General features: G+C 42.4%; 1 protein-coding gene across 4 annotated transcripts in view; it reads left to right on the top strand.

The window, feature by feature from the left end:
* Positions 1–20837, top strand: part of ADGRB1 (adhesion G protein-coupled receptor B1) — a 719771-nt gene that overhangs the window by 658906 nt on the left and 40028 nt on the right. For 2 of the 4 annotated variants that reach the window (XM_075352814.1, XM_075352813.1), the window contains exon 25: positions 3327–3446. The exons of 1 other annotated variant lie outside the window; for it this stretch is intronic. In XM_075352814.1, coding sequence (XP_075208929.1) covers positions 3327–3446 — 120 coding nt within the window. The remainder of the gene's footprint in view (positions 1–3326; positions 3447–20837) is intronic. One more of the 4 variants, XM_075352815.1, reaches the window with a different exon arrangement.

The raw sequence follows: 20837 nt of genomic DNA, 5'->3' as shown, positions 1-20837 counted from the left end.
ACTATCCCTTTAAGAATGTTATGAGACCAAAGAAAATATGGTACTGATACCACAACTTGTTTCTCACATATTGCAAACATAATTAGATTAAAAAAAATTGATAGATTTAGGCAGAAACCCTTAAAGAGTTACTAAACTTTTTTATTCATTTTGTCCAGCATAAAAAGTTATTAAACTTTGCAAATCACTTTATTAGGGGATTTGTTTTTAATCAATATAAACTGGTACAAGTTAACTCTCTACTGATCTACATACCAATCACATGGATCAGTGTAATTCAATCTCAGGCTCTGAATTTTATTTTTTATAAACTTTAATTTTATGAAGTTGCCCGGGATAGTAACTAACTATTCATTGCCTATAGCAACCAATCAGAACTCCTTGACCTGGAACAAAATAGAAGCAAACCTTTGATTGGTTGCTATAGGCCACCTGATTAAATATCCAGACTAACTGTTAAATCAGACAATATATTACCTGAAACATCCAAACAGTTTCTCTGTGAGGGTCCCTTTCTGTGTGTGGGTCCCTTTTTGTGACTGTGTCTCTTTCTGTGTGTGTCTTTTAGTGTGTGTCTTTCTGTGTATCTGTCTCTTTCTGTGTATGTGTCTTTCTGTGTATGTGTCTCTTTCTGTGTATGTGTCTTTCTATGTGTCTTTCTGTGTGTGTCTCTTTCTGTCTGTGTGTATCTCTTTCTGTGTGTATCTCTTTCAGTGTATATGTCTCTTTCTGTGTGTATCACTTTGTCTATATGTCTCTGTGTGTCTTTTTGTGTGTGTGTCTTTCTGTGTGTGTGTGTCTTTCTGTGTGTGTGTCTTTCTGTGTGTGTTTCTGTGTGTCTTTCTTTCTGTGTCTTTTTCTTTGTGTGTCTCTTTCTGAGTGTCTTTCTGTGTGTCTTTCTTTGTGTGCCTCTGTGTGTGTCTCTCTTTCTGTGTGTGTGTGTGTGTGTCTCTTTGTGGGTGTGTGTGTGGGTCTCTCTGTGTGTCTTTCTCTGTCCACTATAGGAGTCTATAATAACAGCTCCGTTCCCAGTTCCATTGACTTAAATTTAAGCAGTTTTTTTGATTAATAACTGTAAAGCACGGGGTTAAATTTTCCCCTCGAAACTTAGGCGGGCTTTACACGCTGCGACAGCGGTAACAATGTGTTACCGATGCTGCAGCGATAGTCCCGCCCCCGTCGCATGTGCAATATCTAGTGAAAGCTGCCGTAGCGATTATTATCGCTACGGCAGTTTCACACGCACATACCTGCCGTGCGACCTCCCTCTGGCCGGCGACCCGCCTCCTTCCTAAGGGGGCGGGTTGTGCGGCGTCACAGCGACGTCACACGGCAGGCGGCCAATTGAAGTGGAGGGGCGGAGATGAGCAGGATGTAAACATCCCGCCCACCTCCGTCCTTCTCATTGCAGCCAGCGGCAGGTAAGGTGAAGTTCCTCACTCCTGCGGCTTTACACACAGCGATGTGTGCTGCCGCAGGAGCGAGGAACAACATCGCACCTGTCGCTGCACCGGCATTATGGAAATGTCGGAGGCTGCAGCGATGATATGATAACGACGCTTTTGCGCTCGTTCATCGTATCAAAAAGGATTTGCACGTTGCGATATTGACTGCGACGCCGGATGTGCGTCACTTTCGATTTGACCCCATCGACATCGCACGTGCAATGTCGCAACGTGCAAAGCCGCCCTAAGTCTATGACGTTTCCTGAGTCAAATGAGGTGGCGGTGCAAAATTTCATGATTGTTAATACGACGATATGGATTCCTTTAGTGGACATAACACACACATATATACACACACACACACACCCATACATAATACACACACACACACATACATACATGCACTCAGGTTTATATATTAGATTTGTAATTGCATGTAAGTGGATTCCAAGCCTCTTGTTTTTCCTGTTGTCTATTTGTTTTCTTGTATGCTCCTTGATATCATAAAATTTGCATGTGGAGTACATATGATAGCAGTGATAGGGTCAGCTCTTGTCTGTCACTTCCTCTGGGGATAAGGCAAGACATTGCTCTGGTAAGCACAGCATTCAGAGGAGGCGACAGGTGTTGACCCTTTCACTGCCATCATCTGTACTCCAAATGAGTACCTTCTCATATAAAGGCACCTAAATGAAAACAAATAGACAACAGGAAAACAAAAGGCATGGAAGCAAATTACATGCAATTACAAATAGACTAATACAGCGATTTACACATTTTCATAACTTTCTATGCTGGACAAAATTATTATTTAAAAAAAAAAATGAAAGTTTATTTACTCTTCAAGAATAAAATTCGGAGCCTGAGATTGAATTTCATTGGTATCTAAATCGGGAGGGAGTTAAAAATAAAAAAAAATAAAGTTTTGAAAAGTCTGCTCCAATAGTTAATGAGATTTTTGTCAATTGGGCTATAATATTTGACCTTCATGAAGAGATTCCTCAACCCCTACCTCTAAAATAATCTTCTAATAGTAATAGGGACTCAGCGACTCTATGATAATCTCTAAAAATGTGTGTTCTCAATGCCAAGAGCCACTACGTAAGCTTCAACCTGTATTTTCTTCTACACAAAACCACCTTTATTTTTTTATGGAAGTTGTATGTTCTTGTCAACTTTTTCGGCAAAGCAATAGCTTGGTCTCTTCAATATTAAAGCCCCTAATCCCATTGGTGAGCCTCCATGATTTTTATCTGATGGAACTTTAAGAACGGTAGCTTTACCCGTCTTAAAGTGGAACCAAACTCAAAAAAATGTGAAATTTTTAAGATAAATGTAAATGTTTAATATGTATTAAGTCTTAATGGTTATTGCAGATGTTAAATAGCTTGAAATTTTCATTTCAGACTTTGCTGCTTTGGAGCCTATTATAATTTTACATCTCACTGGTGAGCAAAAAAAGTTCCCGATAGTTACCCAATAGAAGAAAAGTTGGTTTTCCGTAAAACGCACAACTCAAAAGCATTAGAAAACAACTACTGTTTGTTGTAATTCATTAGTCGTTCCCATCACTGTATGTATGTTTTTGCTACGTGTGCTCATGATTTCTATTTTTTAGGTATGTTTTGTTTTTTTTTATCATATGATTGTAGATTCCATTTTGTTATTTATTACAGTCCAACTTTTCTTCTATTTTGTAATGGGGTCATGTCCGGTAATGACTTGAGATGTCAAAGTTATGGCAGCATCCGATAAGCAAAGGATAAGACACCGGAATGTTTTTGGTTTGGTTCTTCTTTAAGCCCCGAAATGTTGGTTGTCAGTAGATACTGCTCTTTCTTTTCTGTTTTCAAAGCAAAGTATCTTTTGTTTTTGTTTCAGTATTTTTGATTTTAATTGCAGTCAGATGACAATGCCCCTTTATGGCATGACCCTCAAATGTTCCAAGTGTGGCGTAGTCTCCTCAGCAGAAGTATCGGCCACAGCCACCAGTAACGCCATGTTAGTTTTTCTAATTTCCGTCTTCTTTGTTTTCCCTTTCTTTTCTTTGTACATTTGTTTGTTTTGATCCTTTTATGTTTTATTTTAATTTTTTTCCTGTATCATTGCCCTCTTTATTTGCTTTCTAAACTTTGTATGTATTTTTAATTTTGCGCTCAACAACAGCCATGCTATGTTCAAAATGTACGTTCATGAACATCTGTCCTCAAGCATTTTTGGGCTTCGCTTGCTGTTTCCAAAGTCGTACCACAGTATGATAACAACCACTGATATACGCAAGGGATACAATTGGGGATTGGTTGTAAATCAAGGATCAAGAGCTTTGTTGCCCATATTTTATAGTATTGTTATTTCATGGTGATCGATGGTGGCTCTTTTTTTGTGTGCTTTCTTGGAAGACATCATGGGGTCTTGTTGGAGGCATGTGCATTGAACTTTATTGATGTAATAAAGATTAATGCTTTGTTTGGATCATATCTCTCCATGTTTGTTTCATCTTTATGGTGTAGGTGACCAACAATCGTGTGTATGTGTGTTTTTAATTTTGGATTCCCATTGTTTGTAGTGTGTGACTGTCGATATATATACAAAGCACTCGAAACTTAGGGATTTAAGAAATATAAGTTTGTTAGAGCTCTTATTTCTATATCAATAGAAAATGTATTAGGCATTAAATTTATATCAAACTTTTAGATATTTAATTTGTAAATTTTAAATGAAGCCAAACTAATAAATTAAAAATGTCCTAATTCCCCTACATTTTAAGATGTTTCCAAGAGATGTTAGGGTCAAGATAACTCTTAGAAAACAACATATTCGAGGATTAGTAGAATTTTGATGGAAGCACTTATCAAAAATTTCGGACCCGGACCTAACTTTTTCAGCAGCCGGGTTTAGCTCACTTTAGAGTAATCACATCACACTGTCCTTTGGTAAAAGAGGACGCCAGGTCGGCCACAGTATGACAGCACGCAAGGTGAACCATGGGTTCTCCCAATCAAAATGTGATTTTGAGAACCAGATTTGAAGAGCTGTTCTGGGCAAAGACGATAGAAGATGGAGGTCCCCAAGATAATGCAGACCCTAGAACAAATGACCCGTGTGCCTTTCTTATATTGCAAGCTTTAACATATCAAATGTAATGTTTTAGTCTAGTACCTCTAACTTTTGATCCAAGCTCTTGGGTCACAATGCAAAATCGGTAACAGGGTCCTCCACCTATTATGTATAACTTCTATAATAATAGTGTCTTCTAATATGGTCTTCGGACCCCTCAGGCCCAAATGTGACTAATGTAATAGTATCCTCTTAAATTTACAGTTAATGTGTTCTTGGGCCTTATGCACAAGACAGATCCATGTTTACATGAGATTGTAGGTAGAGTTTTTATAGATTTAGTCTATGTGCATGTCACGCGATTCCTGGGACCAATCGGCATTAGCTTCACTCTCCTCTCCTACAGACGTAATAGACATCCAGTAGTGAGGGAGCATCCACAGTTCTGACGTCAACCAATTTCTCTTGCTTTGTTTGAAGGAGGGGACAGTGAAGCCAGCGTTGATTGTCCGCAGGAATCGCGTGACATAACAATTAGGGATGATCGAATACCTCAAATATTCACCGAATAGGTCGCCGCTATTCGACTATTTGCGAATATTCGATGCGCAATGTAAGTCTATGGGAAACCCGAATAGTTGCCGATTAGCAACTATTCGGGCTTCCCATAGACTTACATTGCGCATCAAATATTCGCATAGTGGTGAACTATTCGTCGGATATTCGCGAAGCCAAATATTGCCGAATATTTGTGATATACGATCCCCTAATAACAATGTCACACAATCCACAGGAGAGCCAGTGCTGATATCATTGAAACATCTCTGGCACCGGAGGTGAGAGTAAGCATAAGGGTATGTGTACACGATCAAGACCCACTGCGTCCTGGATGCAGCGGGTCCTGACCTGTGGGACCGGGAGTCTCCTCCACAGGAGACCGCAGCTGCTCGTGCCCACGATCTGGGCTTGGGTAGTTGTGGTCTCTCAATGTGTTCTCCCTGCAAAATTGACATGCGGCTCTGGAAGCCGCACTACTGGTCAGTTTTCACCGTGGGAAAAACAAGCACTGTAGGCACAGGATTTCTAGAAATCCCATCCACTATGCTTGTACTGTACAACGCAGCGTTTTGGACGTAGCAAAAACACGCTACATCTAAAACGCTGTGAGCCCTGATCGTGAGTAGGCAGCCTTAGTATCTTTTTTTACTGGTAAGAAACAGTGATTCAGAAAGGGTTGTCCAAGAAATGGGCAACCCCTTTAACATTTTTATTCCCCAAGAGATATGATAGTACTTAATTAGCCCCCCAGAAATATACATTTTTAAATATCAAAAAATTGAAATAAAAACATTACTATTTGTAGGGCCCTGTGGTTGTGTACGTTGAGGTAGGGCTTGGCGTCATATGACATGGTCAGTACTATGATTCTGCTTTTTATGGAGTGGTGTTGTTTTTTACAGCGCTCATCAGGTGGATAGTACAAACAAACAGAAACCTGTAGCAGAAGTGCATACCAAGCCCAATCGATGCAGAAGGTATGCGTCCTCCAACCGCAATGCCTTGTGTCGTGAATGGGCTTCTGTGCTTATCTGTGTGAGGATAGTCATTCTGTCGGTCAGTTTGTTGAGTTTGTTGTAGGAAAGATGTGCGCACAGTATGTAGATGGAGTAGCTGCTTGTCAATTAAGGTCATTTTATATGAAAAATTTGACGAAAAGAAGCCCAGTTGATCGTACTTTATTGGTGTGCGGTCCGTGGACAGATAACTAACTCCTCATAAATAGTGTTTCCAACTAACGTGTAAAATTAGAATATTCCCAAACACCTTTCTTAATCAGGGCAAGCTCTTCCTTGTACAAATCAACAACAAAACAAAAAAGAGCCGGAACAGCACAATCGGATGGTGTTCAACCAGCTACCCATAGAAAGGAGACGTCCTGCCGCTTTTACACTTCCACTTGTGGTCATCCTCACCTTCTGAAAGATCAGTGATCCTAAAGACCATCCAGAAGAAGGAACGAGGGAGCACTTACCAACACTAAAAGTTCTTACTCATAAAAAAAAAACAAGTAGAACCGGACAGCAGGTATACGGGAGGATGCAGGAGTCGTCTGGACGACGGCCGTTTCACGCTTTACAGCACTTTTAAGAGGCCTCCACTGTAAATCGTGAAACGGCCGTCATCCAGACATCTCGTGCAACCTCCTGTATACCTGCTGTCCAGTTGTACTTGTTTTTTTAATGAGTCTTCAATAAAGTAAGAGTTTTTAATGTCGTTAAGTGCCCCTTAATTCTTTCTTCTGGACTGTCTTCCTTGCGTGAGCAGGATCTCCCAAATGCTCCCTATCCCCTCTCACAGTATGCAGCCTCACAAACAATCCTCTCTCACAGTATGCAGCCTCACAGGGTATCTCCTCTCACAGTATGCAGCCTTACTGGCTATACCCTCTCACAGTATGCAGCCTCATAGGGTATCTCCTCTCACAGTATACAGCCTCACAGGGTATCTCCTCTCACAGTATGCAGCCTTAGTGGCTATACCCTCTTACAGAATGCTGCCTTAGTGTCTATACCCTCTCACAGTATGCAGCCTCACATGCTATCCCCTCTCATAGTATGGAGCCTCACGGGTTATCCCCTCTCACAGTATGGAGCCTCACGGGTTATCCCCTCTCACAGTATGGAGCCTCACAGGCTATCCCCTCTCACAGTATGCAGGCTCACAGGCTAGCCCCTCACACAGTATGCAGCCTCACAAGCTATCCCCTCTCACAGTATGGAGCCTCACGGGTTATCCCCTCTCACAGTATTGAGCCTCATAAGCTATCCCCTCTCACTGTATGCAGCCTCACGGGCTAGCCCCTTGCACAGTATGCAGCCTCACAGGCTATCCCCTCTCACAGTATGGAGCCTCACGGGTTATCCCCTCTCACAGTATGGAGCCTCATAAGCTATCCCCTCTCACTGTATGCAGCCTCAATGACTATCCCCTCTCACAGTATACACCCTCACAGGGTATCCCCTCTCACAGTATGCCACCTCACAGGCTATCCCCTCTCACAGTATGCAGCCTCAATGACTATCCCCTCTCACAGTATACACCCTCACAGGGTATCCCCTCTCACATTATGCCACCTCACAGGCTATCCCCTCTTACAGTATGCAGCCTTAGAGGCTATACCCTCTCACAGTATGCAGCCTCACAGGCTATCCCCTCTCATAGTATGCAATCTCACAGGCTATCCCCTCTCATAGTATGCAATCTCACAGGCTATCCCCTCTCATAGTATGCAATCTCACAGGCTATCCCCTCTCGCAGTATGCAGCCTCGCAAGTACGCTGAGGGTGGCCGAGGAGGTTTCGGAGGAATTGCATCAATCCTGTGGAAATGGAATTGGAGCTAACGTCTCGTGAGAAATGCAAACATGTTAATGTAAATAAATGTTGAGGGATATCATAAATCATATATGATGGGAGGCACTGGGAGACACAGACAGAAATGAGCCCTTGTGCAAGAACAGTATATGGGCCCTTTACAGTCCAATAACTCCTCATAATGCACTATTACACCTGCTTTAGAGTTCGTAGTGGCCCCCTTATGTCTTGGTCCCCTGTACATTTTTAAAGGTTGCACCATGATATGTCCACCCCAGATGGGAGGAGCATGCGGCAGGATTTTGACACTTTTTAAACCTTTATTAAAAGATGTGAAAGAACAACCCCATTCACATCAGACAACTTCACCATGGATTTTTATGAAAAAGATCCACCATGGCAAAAAAAAAAAATATATTGTTTTTGCACAGAGTGCAGACTTAAAGTATGAATACTTAATTATTAATGACCCTTTGCAAAATTATAAATCCTTAATATATCCTTTTTCTCTAAACAAAATGCTGAAAGTCCTGATTTAACTGCCTATTTCATGCGTGTTTAGAAGCTGATTTGAACTGCTGCTCTAGCAAGAATCTGTACTCCAATATTATCTACAAACACTTCTCTTCTCCCCTCCCCCGTGCTCAGACAGTGGGAGTGTTTGTAAATAGTGATTAAGTACACAGCAGATCAAAGCAGCTTCTAAAAGAGCATGAACCAGGCAGTTAAACAGCACCTTCAACGTGATGTTTGGAAAAGAAGGTTGCAACTTAACATATTGAAGCTCATTAAAAATAAATCTAATTCTGTAATGCCTCTAGGATTTTTTTTATATATATATATATATATATATATATATATATATATATATATATTATATACTGTGTGTATGTATGTATGTATATATATATATACATATGTATGTATGTATATATATATATACATATATGTATGTATATATATATACATATATATGTGTGTGTATATATATATATATATACATATATATATATATATAAATTTACTCTTTAAATACAGTGGATTGGTGCAATTAAGCTACCGTAATCCTTATGCGAATCCATGATTGTGTAGATTGCAAGACCACGGCAAAATCCAAAGATCAACTTAAAATTCAGCTATCAATAAGATGGATTTTATACAAATAGTTCGGCTTAGGAGTTTTTAAACCCTATTTTATGTTATAAATTATTGGTGCAGCAAAAAAAAATTAAAAAAAAAATGAAAAATTTAATTTTAAATTTAAATCCAAATGTGTTTTAAAAATTAACCACCTTCAGTTATTAAAAAAAAAAAAAAAAAAAAACTATCTAACAAATTACAAATTTAGGAAAAAAATGATGAAATTGGCAAAATTCTCATTCTAATTTTAAATTATTTTATCCATTTATCCCTGCAATATTAAAAACAAGAGCTACTCCACTCCATGTCCAAGGGCCATGCTGTGTGTTCTGCTGCCCGGTAGTTTGGTAATATTTACTCGATGTTGGCCAGAAATTTGCTTGAAATGTTATTTTTTTTTAGAAATGGTTATTTTGCTCATACGGCAAATTAAGAAGGGATTTTTTTTTCCTTTTTTATTGTCTGGCGGTACTTTTTTTTGTTGATCTCTGATGTACTGTAGAGTGTAGTATTTTATGTTTGTTTGTGTTTTTTTACACTTTACCCTGATGTTTTTTGTGTTTGTTTTTTTGTCTTTTATTTTTTTGCTTGGCTGCTCTGTTGCTATTTAATTCTTTGTGAGTCTGAGCTTCAAAGAACTTTGATTTTACTCTTTAATCTGTTTTTTTTTTCTTCTGTCGGCATTGAATATAACATACAGTTCACTTTCTGAACTTGTCGGGTATCTTTTGGTCATGAAGAACTTCCTTGTTAACCATTGATGTTGCTTTTTTAACCATTGATGTTGCTTTTTTTTTCTTTTGGAGTATCAAGGTTGGAATAAAGCTACAGTTTGAGGTTTATTTGTGATTTTTTTTTTTTGTATGCATCTATTGAGCTAAGGGACATTTGGTGATACAGTTCTGTACGGTGGATTTAGGTACTTGCGCTTTACCATCATTTTTGCATTAGGTGGATACATAGACTTGAGTTGCACAAAACCAATCCTTTGTTTCTCCCATTCGAGAAACTCAAATTTAGTCTCAGATTGTGTTATGATTTTCACATTTTTTGCATGGAAGAACTTTTCTCACTTGAATAGAAGTAAATATAAAAAAAACAAACTAAAAATAGAAAGCCGCCATCGTGATTATTCACTGTGGACGAGTGCAACAATCATGGCGCTAAAGTTACCGATCGATATAACGTGGATTCAAAAGTGGTAACGTAATGAGAATCTGACCTCAAAGCATGAAAGTCCATATATAAATGTATCCGGGTATTCATGTATCCATATACAGTATGTGTATAGTATCTAAGTATGTGAGCGTGTGTATGTAGCTGTAAAGTTGTATATATGTATCTACCTCTGCCTGTGTACTCTATGTATGTACGCAGGTGACCTTATCATAAAATTTGCTGACAATTCTGAATTTCAAAAGATTTGCTTCTCACTAGAGGAGACCTTTGTTATATTCGAAGAATGAAAATATGAACTCCCCCGCACAAGTCAGAGTGAGTGTGTGTATGTATCTACATGTGTGAGTGCATACTTACGTACTAGGTATGCACAAATCATTTCACTCAACCATGGTCAAGCGGCGAATAGTCCATGGGAATCGGACAGGAGCCATGCAAACTGCCTTCTACCTGCCGGAAACCCCAGCCCCTGTTTCGATTAACCGGCCTAATGCCAACTTCTTGTGGGCGTCATACCGAAAACATGACATCAGGGATGGCTCACGAGTCAGAACAAGAACAGGACATTCCAGCAGGTAGGAGGAGGCTTACACGGCTCTTCATGGTCATTGGGCCAGATTCCTCGGAATCAGTTGCGCATCTTTAGTAGGTGTGTGTGCATGATTTGTATGTATCTATGTCGGTGTGTGTAGGTACGGTGTATATATATGTGTGTCTGTATGCATTTATGTGTTTGCGCAACTGAACATTTTTCTATGTTGGCGTAATAGTTATAGGTGATAATTCAAACTTAGCAGTTCTCTCTTATTTGGACAGGAAATTGGGTACGAATCAAATGTACATTATTGTTTTCAGAAGTTTCTACAGACCCCAGACCTAACTAAACACATGTAAAAAAATAAATAATAAATAAATATATACACACACACATATATCTAACGGTGCATTGCTCTCTCTCTCCTCCCTCTCTCTCTCTCCTCCCTCTCTCTCCTCCCTCCCTCTCTCTCCTCCCTCCCGCTCTCTCTTCCCTCCCTCTCTCTCTCTCCTCCCTTTCTCTCCCTCTCTCTCTCCTCCCTCTCACCCTCCTCTCTCCCTTCTCTCTCTCCCCTCCCTCTCTCTCTCTCTCTCCCCTCCCTCTCTCTCCTCCCTCTCTCTCTCCCCTCCCTCTCTCTCCTCCCTCTCTCTCCTCCCTCTCTCTCTCCTCCCTCTTTCCTCTCTCTCCTCTCTCTCTCCTCCCTCTCTCCTCCCTCTCTCTCCTCCCTCTCTCTCTCCTCCCTCTGTCTCTCCTCCCTCTGTCTCTCCTCCCTCTGTCTCTCCTCCCTCTCTCTCCTCCCTCTCCCTCTCCTCCCTCTCTCTCCTCTCTCTCCTCCCTCTCTCTCCTCCCTCTCTCTCGTCTCCCTCTCTCTCTCTCCTCTCTCTCTCTCCTCCCTATCTCTCTCTCCTCCCTATCTCTCTCTCCTCCCTCTCTCTCTCCTCCCTCTCTCCTCCCTCTCTCTCTCTCCTCCCTCTCTCTTCCTCCCTCTCTCCCCTCCCTCTCTCTCGTCTCCCTCTCTCTCTCTCCTCTCTCTCTCGCCTCCCTATCTCTCTCTCCTCCCTATCTCTCTCTCTCCTCCCTCTCTCTCTCTCCTCCCTCTCTCTCTCTCCTCCCTCTCTCTCTCCTCTCTCTCCTCCCTCTCTCTCTCCTCCCTCTCTCTCTCTCCTCCCTCTGTCTCTCCTCCCTCTCTCCTCCCTCTCTCTCTCCTCTCTCCTCCCTCTCTCTCTCCTCTCTCTCTCTCCTCCCTCTCTCTCTCTCCTCCCTCTCTCTCTCCTCCCTCTCTCTCTCCTCAATCTCTGTCTCTCCTCCCTCTCTCTCTCCTCCCTCTCTCTCTCCTCCCTCTCTCTCTCCTCCCTCTCTCTCTCCTCCCTCTCTCTCTCCTCCCTCTTTCTCTCCTCCCTCTCTCCTCCCTCTCTCTGCTCCCTCTCTCCCTCCTCTCTCTCCTCCCTCTCTCTCTCCTCTCTCTCTCTCCTCCCACTCTCTCTCCTCTCTCTCTCCTCCCTCTCTCTCTCTCCTCCCTATCTCTCTCTCCTCCCTATCTCTCTCTCTCTCCTCCCTCTCTCTCCTCCCTCTTTCTCTCTCTCCTCCCTCTCTCTCTCCTCCCTCTCTCTCTCCTCCCTCTCTCTCTCCTCCCTCTCTCTCCTCCCTCTCTCTCTCTCCTGCCTCTCTCTCTCCTCCCTCTCTCTCTCCTCCCTCTCTCTCCTCCCTCTCACTCTCCCTCTCTCCTGCCTCTCCCTCTCTCCTCCCTCTCTCTCTCCTCCCTCTCTCTCTCCTCCCTCTCTCTCTCCTCCCTCTCTCTCTCCTCCCTATCTCTTTCCTCCCTCTCTCTCTCCTCCCTATCTCTCTCCTCCCTCTCTCTCCTCCCTCTCTCTCCTCCCCCTCTCTCTCCTCCCTCTCTCTCCTCCCTCTCTCTCTCCTCCCTCTCTCTCCTCCCTCTCACTCTCCCTCTCTCCTGCCTCTCTCTCTCCTCCCTCTCTCTCTCCTCCCTCTCTCTCTCCTCCCTCTCTCTCTCCTCCCTATCTCTCTCCTCCCTCTCTCTCTCCTCCCTTTCTCTCTCCTCCCTCTCTCTCCTCCCCCTCTCTCTCCTCCCTCTCTCTCTCCTCCCTCTCTGTCTCCTCCCTCTCTCTCCTCTCTCTCTCCTCCCTCTCTCTCACTCTCCTCCCTCTCTCTCCTCCATCTTTTTCTCTCTCTCCTCCATCTTTCTCTCTCTTTCTCTCTCCTCCCTCTCTCTCTCTCTCTCCTCCCTCTCTCTCTTTCTCTCTCCTCCCTCTCTCTCTCTATTTCTCTCTCCTCCCTCTCTCTCTTCCCTCTCTCTCCTCCCTCTTTCTCTCTCTTTCTCTCTCCTCCCTCTCTCTCTCTCTCTCTCTCTCTCCTCTCTCTCTTTCTCGCCCTCCTCTCTCTCTCTCTCCTCCCTCTTTCAAATTCAAATATGCTTTATTGGCAGGACCAAAATACAATTATTGTTGCCAAAGCAGGAGAAATACAGTAAGTGTGGTGGGAGGGGATCAGGGTTATGGGGAGTTGGGGGCACAATTTGGGCTCTGAAAGAACATTTAGGGGTCTTAGGTTCCCCTCAGCTTATGACATGTCTTTCTCTCTCCTCTCTCTCTCTATATATATATAATTTGCACATTTTGGGGGAAATTCAAGAAAAATTAAATTTGCCTGCGTCATCTGTAGCGCACATGTATGTATGTGCTTGTATGTATGTTATTTCTATCTCTGTGTTGCTGTATGGGAGTGTCAATGTATATACAGTATGAGTATATACATTATGTTTGAACGTGTCTCTGTAAATGTTTAGGTATGAGTTGTGTATAATATATCTGTGTGTGTACTGAGGTGTTTGTGTCTTTGTTAATGTTTGGGTGAGTTCATGTATGTATGTGTATGTTATAACTGTCAGTATGTGTATATATCTGTGTATTTTATGTTTGTGTGTGTAAATATGTGTGCCTCATTATATATTTCTGTATATGCACAATATGTACTTATATACACAGTCATGGCCAATATTGTTGGCACCTTTCAAATTGTTCCAAAAAATGACATTTTTCTCCCAGGAAATTATTGCAATTACACGTGTTTTGTTATACGCATGTTTATTTCCTTTGTGTTTTGGAACAACAGAAAAAGAAAAGGTAAATTGGATATAATTTCACACAAAACTTCAAAAATGGGACAGACAAAATTGTTGTCTCCCTTACTTTAATATTTGGTTACGCCCTTCTTTACCCTTTGGAATAAATACCAGCGATCAGTCGCCTCCTGTCTCCGTCCACAGCTTCTTCCTCCTCTCACCTGGAATCTCAGGCTCTTCTTTTTAAAGTTCTCCAGGTCTCTCATATTTGAAGCCATCTTCTCTTCTCCTCTTCCCTTCTCTCCTTTCCTCTTCTTTTTTCCTCTTCCCTTCTCTTCCCTTCTCTCCTCTTCCCTTCTCTTCTCCTCCTCCCTTCTCTCCTCTTCCCTTCCTTTCTCTCCTCTCCTTTCCTCTTCTCTTCTTCTTCTCTCCTCTCCTCGCCTCTCCTCTTCTCTTCCCTTCTCTCCTCTTCTCTTCCCTTCTCTCCTCTTCTCCCCTTCCCTTCTCTTTTCTCTTCTTCTCTTCTCTTCTCCTCTTCCCTTCTCTCCTCTCCTCTTCTCTTCTCTTCCCTTCTCTTCCCGTCTCTTCCCTTCTCTCCTCTTCCCTTCTCTCTTCTTCTCTTCTCCTCTTCCCTTCTCTTCTCTCCTCTTCTCCTCTTCCCTTCTCTTCTCTCCTCTTCTCTTCCCTTCTCTCTTCTCCTCTTCCCTTCTCTTCTCTTCTCCTCTTCCCTTCTCTTCTCTCCTCTTCCATTCCCTTCTCTCCTCTTCCATTCCCTTCTCTCCTCTCCTCTTCTCTTGTCTCCTCCTCTTCTCTTCTCTCCTCTTCTCTTCCCTTCTCTCATCTTCTCGTCTTCCCTTCTCTTTTCTCTTCTTCTCTTCTCTTCTCTTCTCCCAACAGCAATTTTCAGATCTCTCCACAGCTGTCAATCGGATTTAGATCTGGACTTATTGCTGCCTCTTCAGAACTCTCCAGCGCTTTGTTTCCATCAATTTCTGGGGCTTCTTGAAGTGTTTGTGGTCATTGTCCTGCTGGAAGACCCCTGACCTCAGACACAGATCCGGCTTTCTAACACTGAGCTCTACATTGCCACCCAAAATCCTTTGGAAATCTTCAGATTTCCTGATGTCTTGCACACAGTCAAGACCCCCAGTGCCAGAGGCAGGAAAACCACCCCAAACTGGACTGTAGGTGCTGTGGTCTTTACTTTGTAGGCCTCATTCCAATTTTTGAAAACAGTAGAAGGATGTGCTTTACCAAAAAGCTCTATCTTGTTCTCATCTGTCCACAAGACACTTTTCCAGAAAGATTTTGGTTACTCTTGTACATTTTGGCTTTTTCATATCTCTGTGTCAGCAGTGGGGTCCTCCTTCATAGCATTTTATTTCATTCAAATGTAGACTGATAGTTCAGGCTGACACTGATGCCCCTTGAGCCGGCAGGACAGCTTGAATTTCATGGACAAAGGAACATCAAGTTCTCTGGAGCTGGACTTGTAATCTTGAGATTGTTGATTTTTCAACCATTTTATAGTTACATAGTTACTTAGGTTGAAAAAAGACCTAGGTCCATCTAGCTCCTCTTCCTCCACCAGTTCTACATTTTGTCACTAAGTCACTTATAACCAACAATGTTGTGTGTACTGAGGAAACCATCCAGCCCTGATATAAAGCTGTTATAGTGTCTGCCATTACTACCTCTTGTGTTCGGCATTCCACAGTCTGACTGCTCTAACTGTAAAGAACCCTTTCCTATTTAGCTTTCCTCACAGTTCTCTTTTTTATTTCTGTCCTCTATGCTTAGTGTGGCACACAGACACACAATGCAAAGATTGCCAACTGCTCCCCTTTTTATCTGGTTTCAGGTGTGATTTTCATATTGCCCACACCTGTTACTTGTGACAGGTGAGTTTGAATGAGCATCACATGTTTCAAACAAAATTGTTTGCCCACAATTTTGGAAAGGTGCCAACAATTTTGTCTGGCCAATTTTGGGTATTAGGGATTGTGTAAAATTAGCTTTTTTTTTGTTTGTTTTGTGTTCCAATGCATTCAAAGGAAATAAACATGTGCGTGACAAAATATGTGTGATTGCAATAATTTTTTGGGAGAAAAACTTAATTTTCTAGAACAATTTCAAAGGTGCCATCACTTTGTCTGTGTATGTTTGTATCTCTGTAAATGTTTACAGAATATCACAACAGTGAGTACAATTTTATTATATCTTTTCATGGATAACACTGCAGATCTGACCCTGTGATACAATGTGCAGTGTCAGTGTGCAACTTGTGTAACAGTGTACATTTGGTGTCCTCTATATATCTCAGCACACAGCCATTAGTATTTAAACCACTGGCAACAAAAGTGAGTACACCCATAATTGAAAATTGACAAATTGTGCTTAATTCTTCCTCCCCGGTGTCATGTGACTCATTAGTGTTACAAGGTCTCAGGTGTGAATGGGGGCAGGGGTGTTACATTCGGTGTTATCTCTCACACACTCTCTCATACTGATCACTGGAAGCTCAACATGGCTCCTCATGGCCAAGAATTCTGTGAGGATTGGAAAAAAAGAATTGTTGCTCTATGTAAAGATGGCCGAGGCTATAGGAAGATTGCCAACATCCTGACCCTGAGCTGCAGCACGGTGGCCAAGACCATACAGCGGTATAACAACACAGGATCCACTCAGAACAGACCTCGCCATTGTCACACAAAGAAGATAATTTCACATCCTGAGTGTCATGCAGCCTCAAACCATGACCCTTCACCACTATGCCTGACTGTAGGCAGGACACACTTTTCTTTGTCCTCTTCACCTGGTTGCCGCTACACGCTGACACCATCTGAACTAAATAAGTTTATTTTGGTATCATCAGACCACAGGACGGTTCCAGTAATCCATGTCCTTAGTCTTAAATTCAGCAATCTGTTTGCGGCTTTCTTGTGTATCATCTTTAGAAGAGGCTTCCTTCTTGGATGAAAGCCGAAACCGTGCATAGAAATGTGCTGTGTAAGGTCTGAGCACTGACCGGTGGACCCCCCCACCCCTATAACCTCCTCATCAGTGGGTGGCGTATGGTCTGTGCACTGACAGGTGGACCCCGTGGGTGGCGTATGGTCTGTGCACTGACAGGTGGACCCCCCCACCCCTGTAACCTCTGCAGTGTGCAGCGTATGGTCTGAACACTGACAGGTAGACCCCTCACCCCTGTAATCTCTGCAGTATGTGACATATGGTCTGTGCACTGACAGGCGGACACCCCACCCCTGTAACCTCTGCAGTGTGCGGTGTATGGTCTGAGCACTGACAGGCGGACCCCCACCCCTGTAACCTCTGCAGTGTATGGTCTGAGCACTGACAGGCGGACCCCCCACCCCTGTAACCTCTGTAGCAATGCTGGCAGCACTCATACGTCTATACTGAAGAGACGACCTCTAGATATGACGCTGAGCTCGTGCGCTCGGCTTCTGTGGTCATCCATGGTGAGGCCTGTTCTGAGTGGATCCTGTCTTGTTATACGGCTGTATGGTCTTGGCCACCGGCCTGCAGCTCGGGGTCAGAGGTGACAATCTTTTTATAGTCTCGGCCATCTTTATGTAGAGCAACAATTCTTGTTTTTGGATCTTCAGAGAATTCTTTGCCATGAGGAGCCAGGGTGAGCTTCCAGTGACCAGTATGAGAGAGTGTGTGAGCGATAACACCAAATGTAACACCACTGCCCCCCATTTACACCGGAGACCTTGTAACACTAATGAGTCAAATGACACCGGGGAGGGAGAATGGCTAATTGGGCACACTTTGGCCATTTTCACTTTTGGGGGGTGTACTCACTTTTCTTGTCAGCGGTTTAGACATTAACTGCTGTGTGTTTTAATTCAGAGAACACCAAATTACACACTGACACTGTACATTGTATCACAGGGTCAGATCTGCAGTGCTGTGTCATAAAAAGATGTAATAAAATATTTACAAAAATGTCAGGGGTGTACTCACTTTCATGATATACTGTATGTGTGTATAAGTCTATCTGTGTATGTGCAGTAGATTATTTATGTTTGTCTCTGTATATGTGTGTGTGTGAGTGGATGTATGTACAGTATGTGTTTATATGTATATCATAGATGGGGGTTTCTCTGAACAGTATTTACAAATTCATTGTGTTTGTGTCTTTAAAGTGTTTTTATGTGAATGTATGTATATGTATTTGTTATATCTTTCTGTGTATGTATACAGTCAGGGCCAGAAATATTTGGACAGTGACACAAGTTTTGTTATTTTAGCTGTTTACAAAAACATGTTCAGAAATACAATTCTATATATAATATGGGCTGAAAGTGCACACTCCCAGCTGCAATATGAGAGTTTTCACATCCAAATCGGAGAAAGGGTTTAGGAATCATAGCTCTGTAATGCATAGCCTCCTCTTTTTCAAGGGACCAAAAGTAATTGGACATGGGACTCTAAAGGCTGCAATTAACTCTGAAGACGTCTCCCTGGTTAACCTGTAATCAATGAAGTAGTTAAAAGGTCTGGGGTTGATTACAGGTGTGTGGTTTTGCATTTGGAAGCTGTTGCTGTGACCAGACAACATGCGGTCTAAGGAATTCTCAATTGAGGTGAAGCAGAACATCCTGAGGCTGAAAAAAAAGAAAAAATCCATCAGAGAGATAGCAGACATGCTTGGAGTAGCAAAATCAACAGTCGGGTACATTCTGAGAAAAAAGGAATTGACTGGTGAGCTTGGGAACTCAAAAAGGCCTGGGCGTCCACGGATGACAACAGTGGTGGATGATCGCCGCATACTTTCTTTGGTGAAGAAGAACCCGTTCACAACATCAACTGAAGTCCAGAACACTCTCAGTGAAGTAGGTGTATCTGTCTCTAAGTCAACAGTAAAGAGAAGAGAAGACTCCATGAAAGTAAATACAAAGGGTTCACATCTAGATGCAAACCATTCATCAATTCCAAAAATAGACAGGCCAGAGTTACATTTGCTGAAAAACACCTCATGAAGCCAGCTCAGTTCTGGAAAAGTATTCTATGGACAGATGAGACCAAGATCAACCTGTACCAGAATGATGGGAAGAAAAAAGTTTGGAGAAGAAAGGGAACGGCACATGATCCAAGGCACACCACATCCTCTGTAAAACATGGTGGAGGCAACGTGATGGCATGGGCATGCATGGCTTTCAATGGCACTGGGTGACTTGTGTTTATTGATGACATAACAGCAGACAAGAGTAGCCGGATGAATTCTGAAGTGTACCGGGATATACTTTCAGCCCAGATTCAGCCAAATGCCGCAAAGTTGATCGGACGGCGCTTCATAGTACAGATGGACAATGACCCCAAGCATACAGCCAAAGCTACCCAGGAGTTCATGAGTGCAAAAAGTGGAACATTCTGCAATGGCCAAGTCAATCACCAGATCTTAACCCAATTGAGCATGCATTTCACTTGCTGAAATCCAGACTTAAGACGGAAAGACCCACAAACAAGCAAGACCTGAAGGCTGCGGCTGTAAAGGCCTGGCAAAGCATTAAGAAGGAGGAAACCCAGCGTTTGGTGATGTCCATGGGTTCCAGACTTAAGGCAGTGATTGCCTCCAAAGGATTCGCAACAAAATATTGAAAATAAAAATATTTTTTTTGGGTTTGGTTTATTTGTCCAATTACTTTTGACCTAAAATGTTTAGTGTTTGTAAAGAAATGTGACAATTCCTACAATTTCTATCAGATATTTTTGTTCAAACCTTCAAATTAAACGTTACAATCTGCACTTGAATTCTGTTGTAGAGGTTTCATTTCAAATCCAATGTGGTGGCATGCAGAGCCCAACTCGCCAAAATTGTGTCACTGTCCAAAGATTTCTGGACCTAACTGTATGTCTCATGTGCACGCCTGAACATGTCTTTATATTTGCTATACCTGTGTATATATGATTGTTTTTGTATGTGCTCGTGTGTCTTGTGTCTCGTGTATTTCACATTTCTTTGTGTATAAGACAGTGTATGCGTGTTTTTGTGCAGTACATGTCTGTTTATATGCTTTTCTCTTTGTATGTGTGTATAAACCTGTACATATCTGTGTATATCTGTGTATATATGTGTGCATGGTATATTTGTGTATTTATATTTGTCTCTGTATGTGTATATCTGTGTGTATACATACAGTGCCTACAAGTAGTCTTCAACCCCCTGCAGATTTAGCAGGTTTGATAAGATGCAAATAAGTTAGAGCCTGCAAACTTCAAACAAGATCAGGATTTATTAACAGATGCATAAATCTTACAAACCAACAAGTTTTGTTGCTCAGTTAAATTTTAATAAATTTTCAACATAAAAGTGTGGGTCAATTATTATTCAACCCCTAGGTTTAATATTTTGTGGAATAACCCTTGTTTGCAATTACAGCTAATAATCGTCTTTTATAAGACCTGATCAGGCCGGCACAGGTCTCTGGAGTTATCTTGGCCCACTCCTCCATGCAGATCTTCTCCAAGTTATCTAGGTTCTTTGGGTGTCTCATGTGGACTTTAATCTTGAGCTCCTTCCACAAGTTTTCAATTGGGTTAAGGTCAGGAGACTGACTAGGCTACTGCAACACCTTGATCTTTTCCCTCTTGAACCAGGCCTTGGTTTTCTTGGCTGTGTGCTTTGGGTCGTTGTCTTGTTGGAAGATGAAATGACGACCCATCTTAAGATCCTTGATGGAGGAGCGGAGGTTCTTGGCCAAAATCTCCAGGTAGGCCGTGCTATCCATCTTCCCATGGAGGCGGACCAGATAGCCAGGCCCCTTGGCTGAGAAACAGCCCCACAGCATGATGCTGCCACCACCATGCTTGACTGTAGGGATGGTATTCTTGGGGTCGTATGCAGTGCCATTCAGTCTCCAAACGTCACGTGTGTGGTTGGCACCAAAGATCTCGATCTTGGTCTCATCAGACCAGAGAACCTTGAACCAGTCTGTCTCAGAGTCCTCCAAGTGATCATGAGCGAACTGTAGACGAGCCTTGACATGACGCTTTGA

This window comes from Anomaloglossus baeobatrachus, chromosome 6 (genome assembly GCF_048569485.1).
Source record: "Anomaloglossus baeobatrachus isolate aAnoBae1 chromosome 6, aAnoBae1.hap1, whole genome shotgun sequence".
Taxonomy (NCBI): Eukaryota; Metazoa; Chordata; class Amphibia; order Anura; family Aromobatidae; genus Anomaloglossus; species Anomaloglossus baeobatrachus.
The sequence above is the reverse complement of the archived record's forward strand: the minus strand, read 5'-3'. Positions and strand labels throughout refer to the sequence as shown.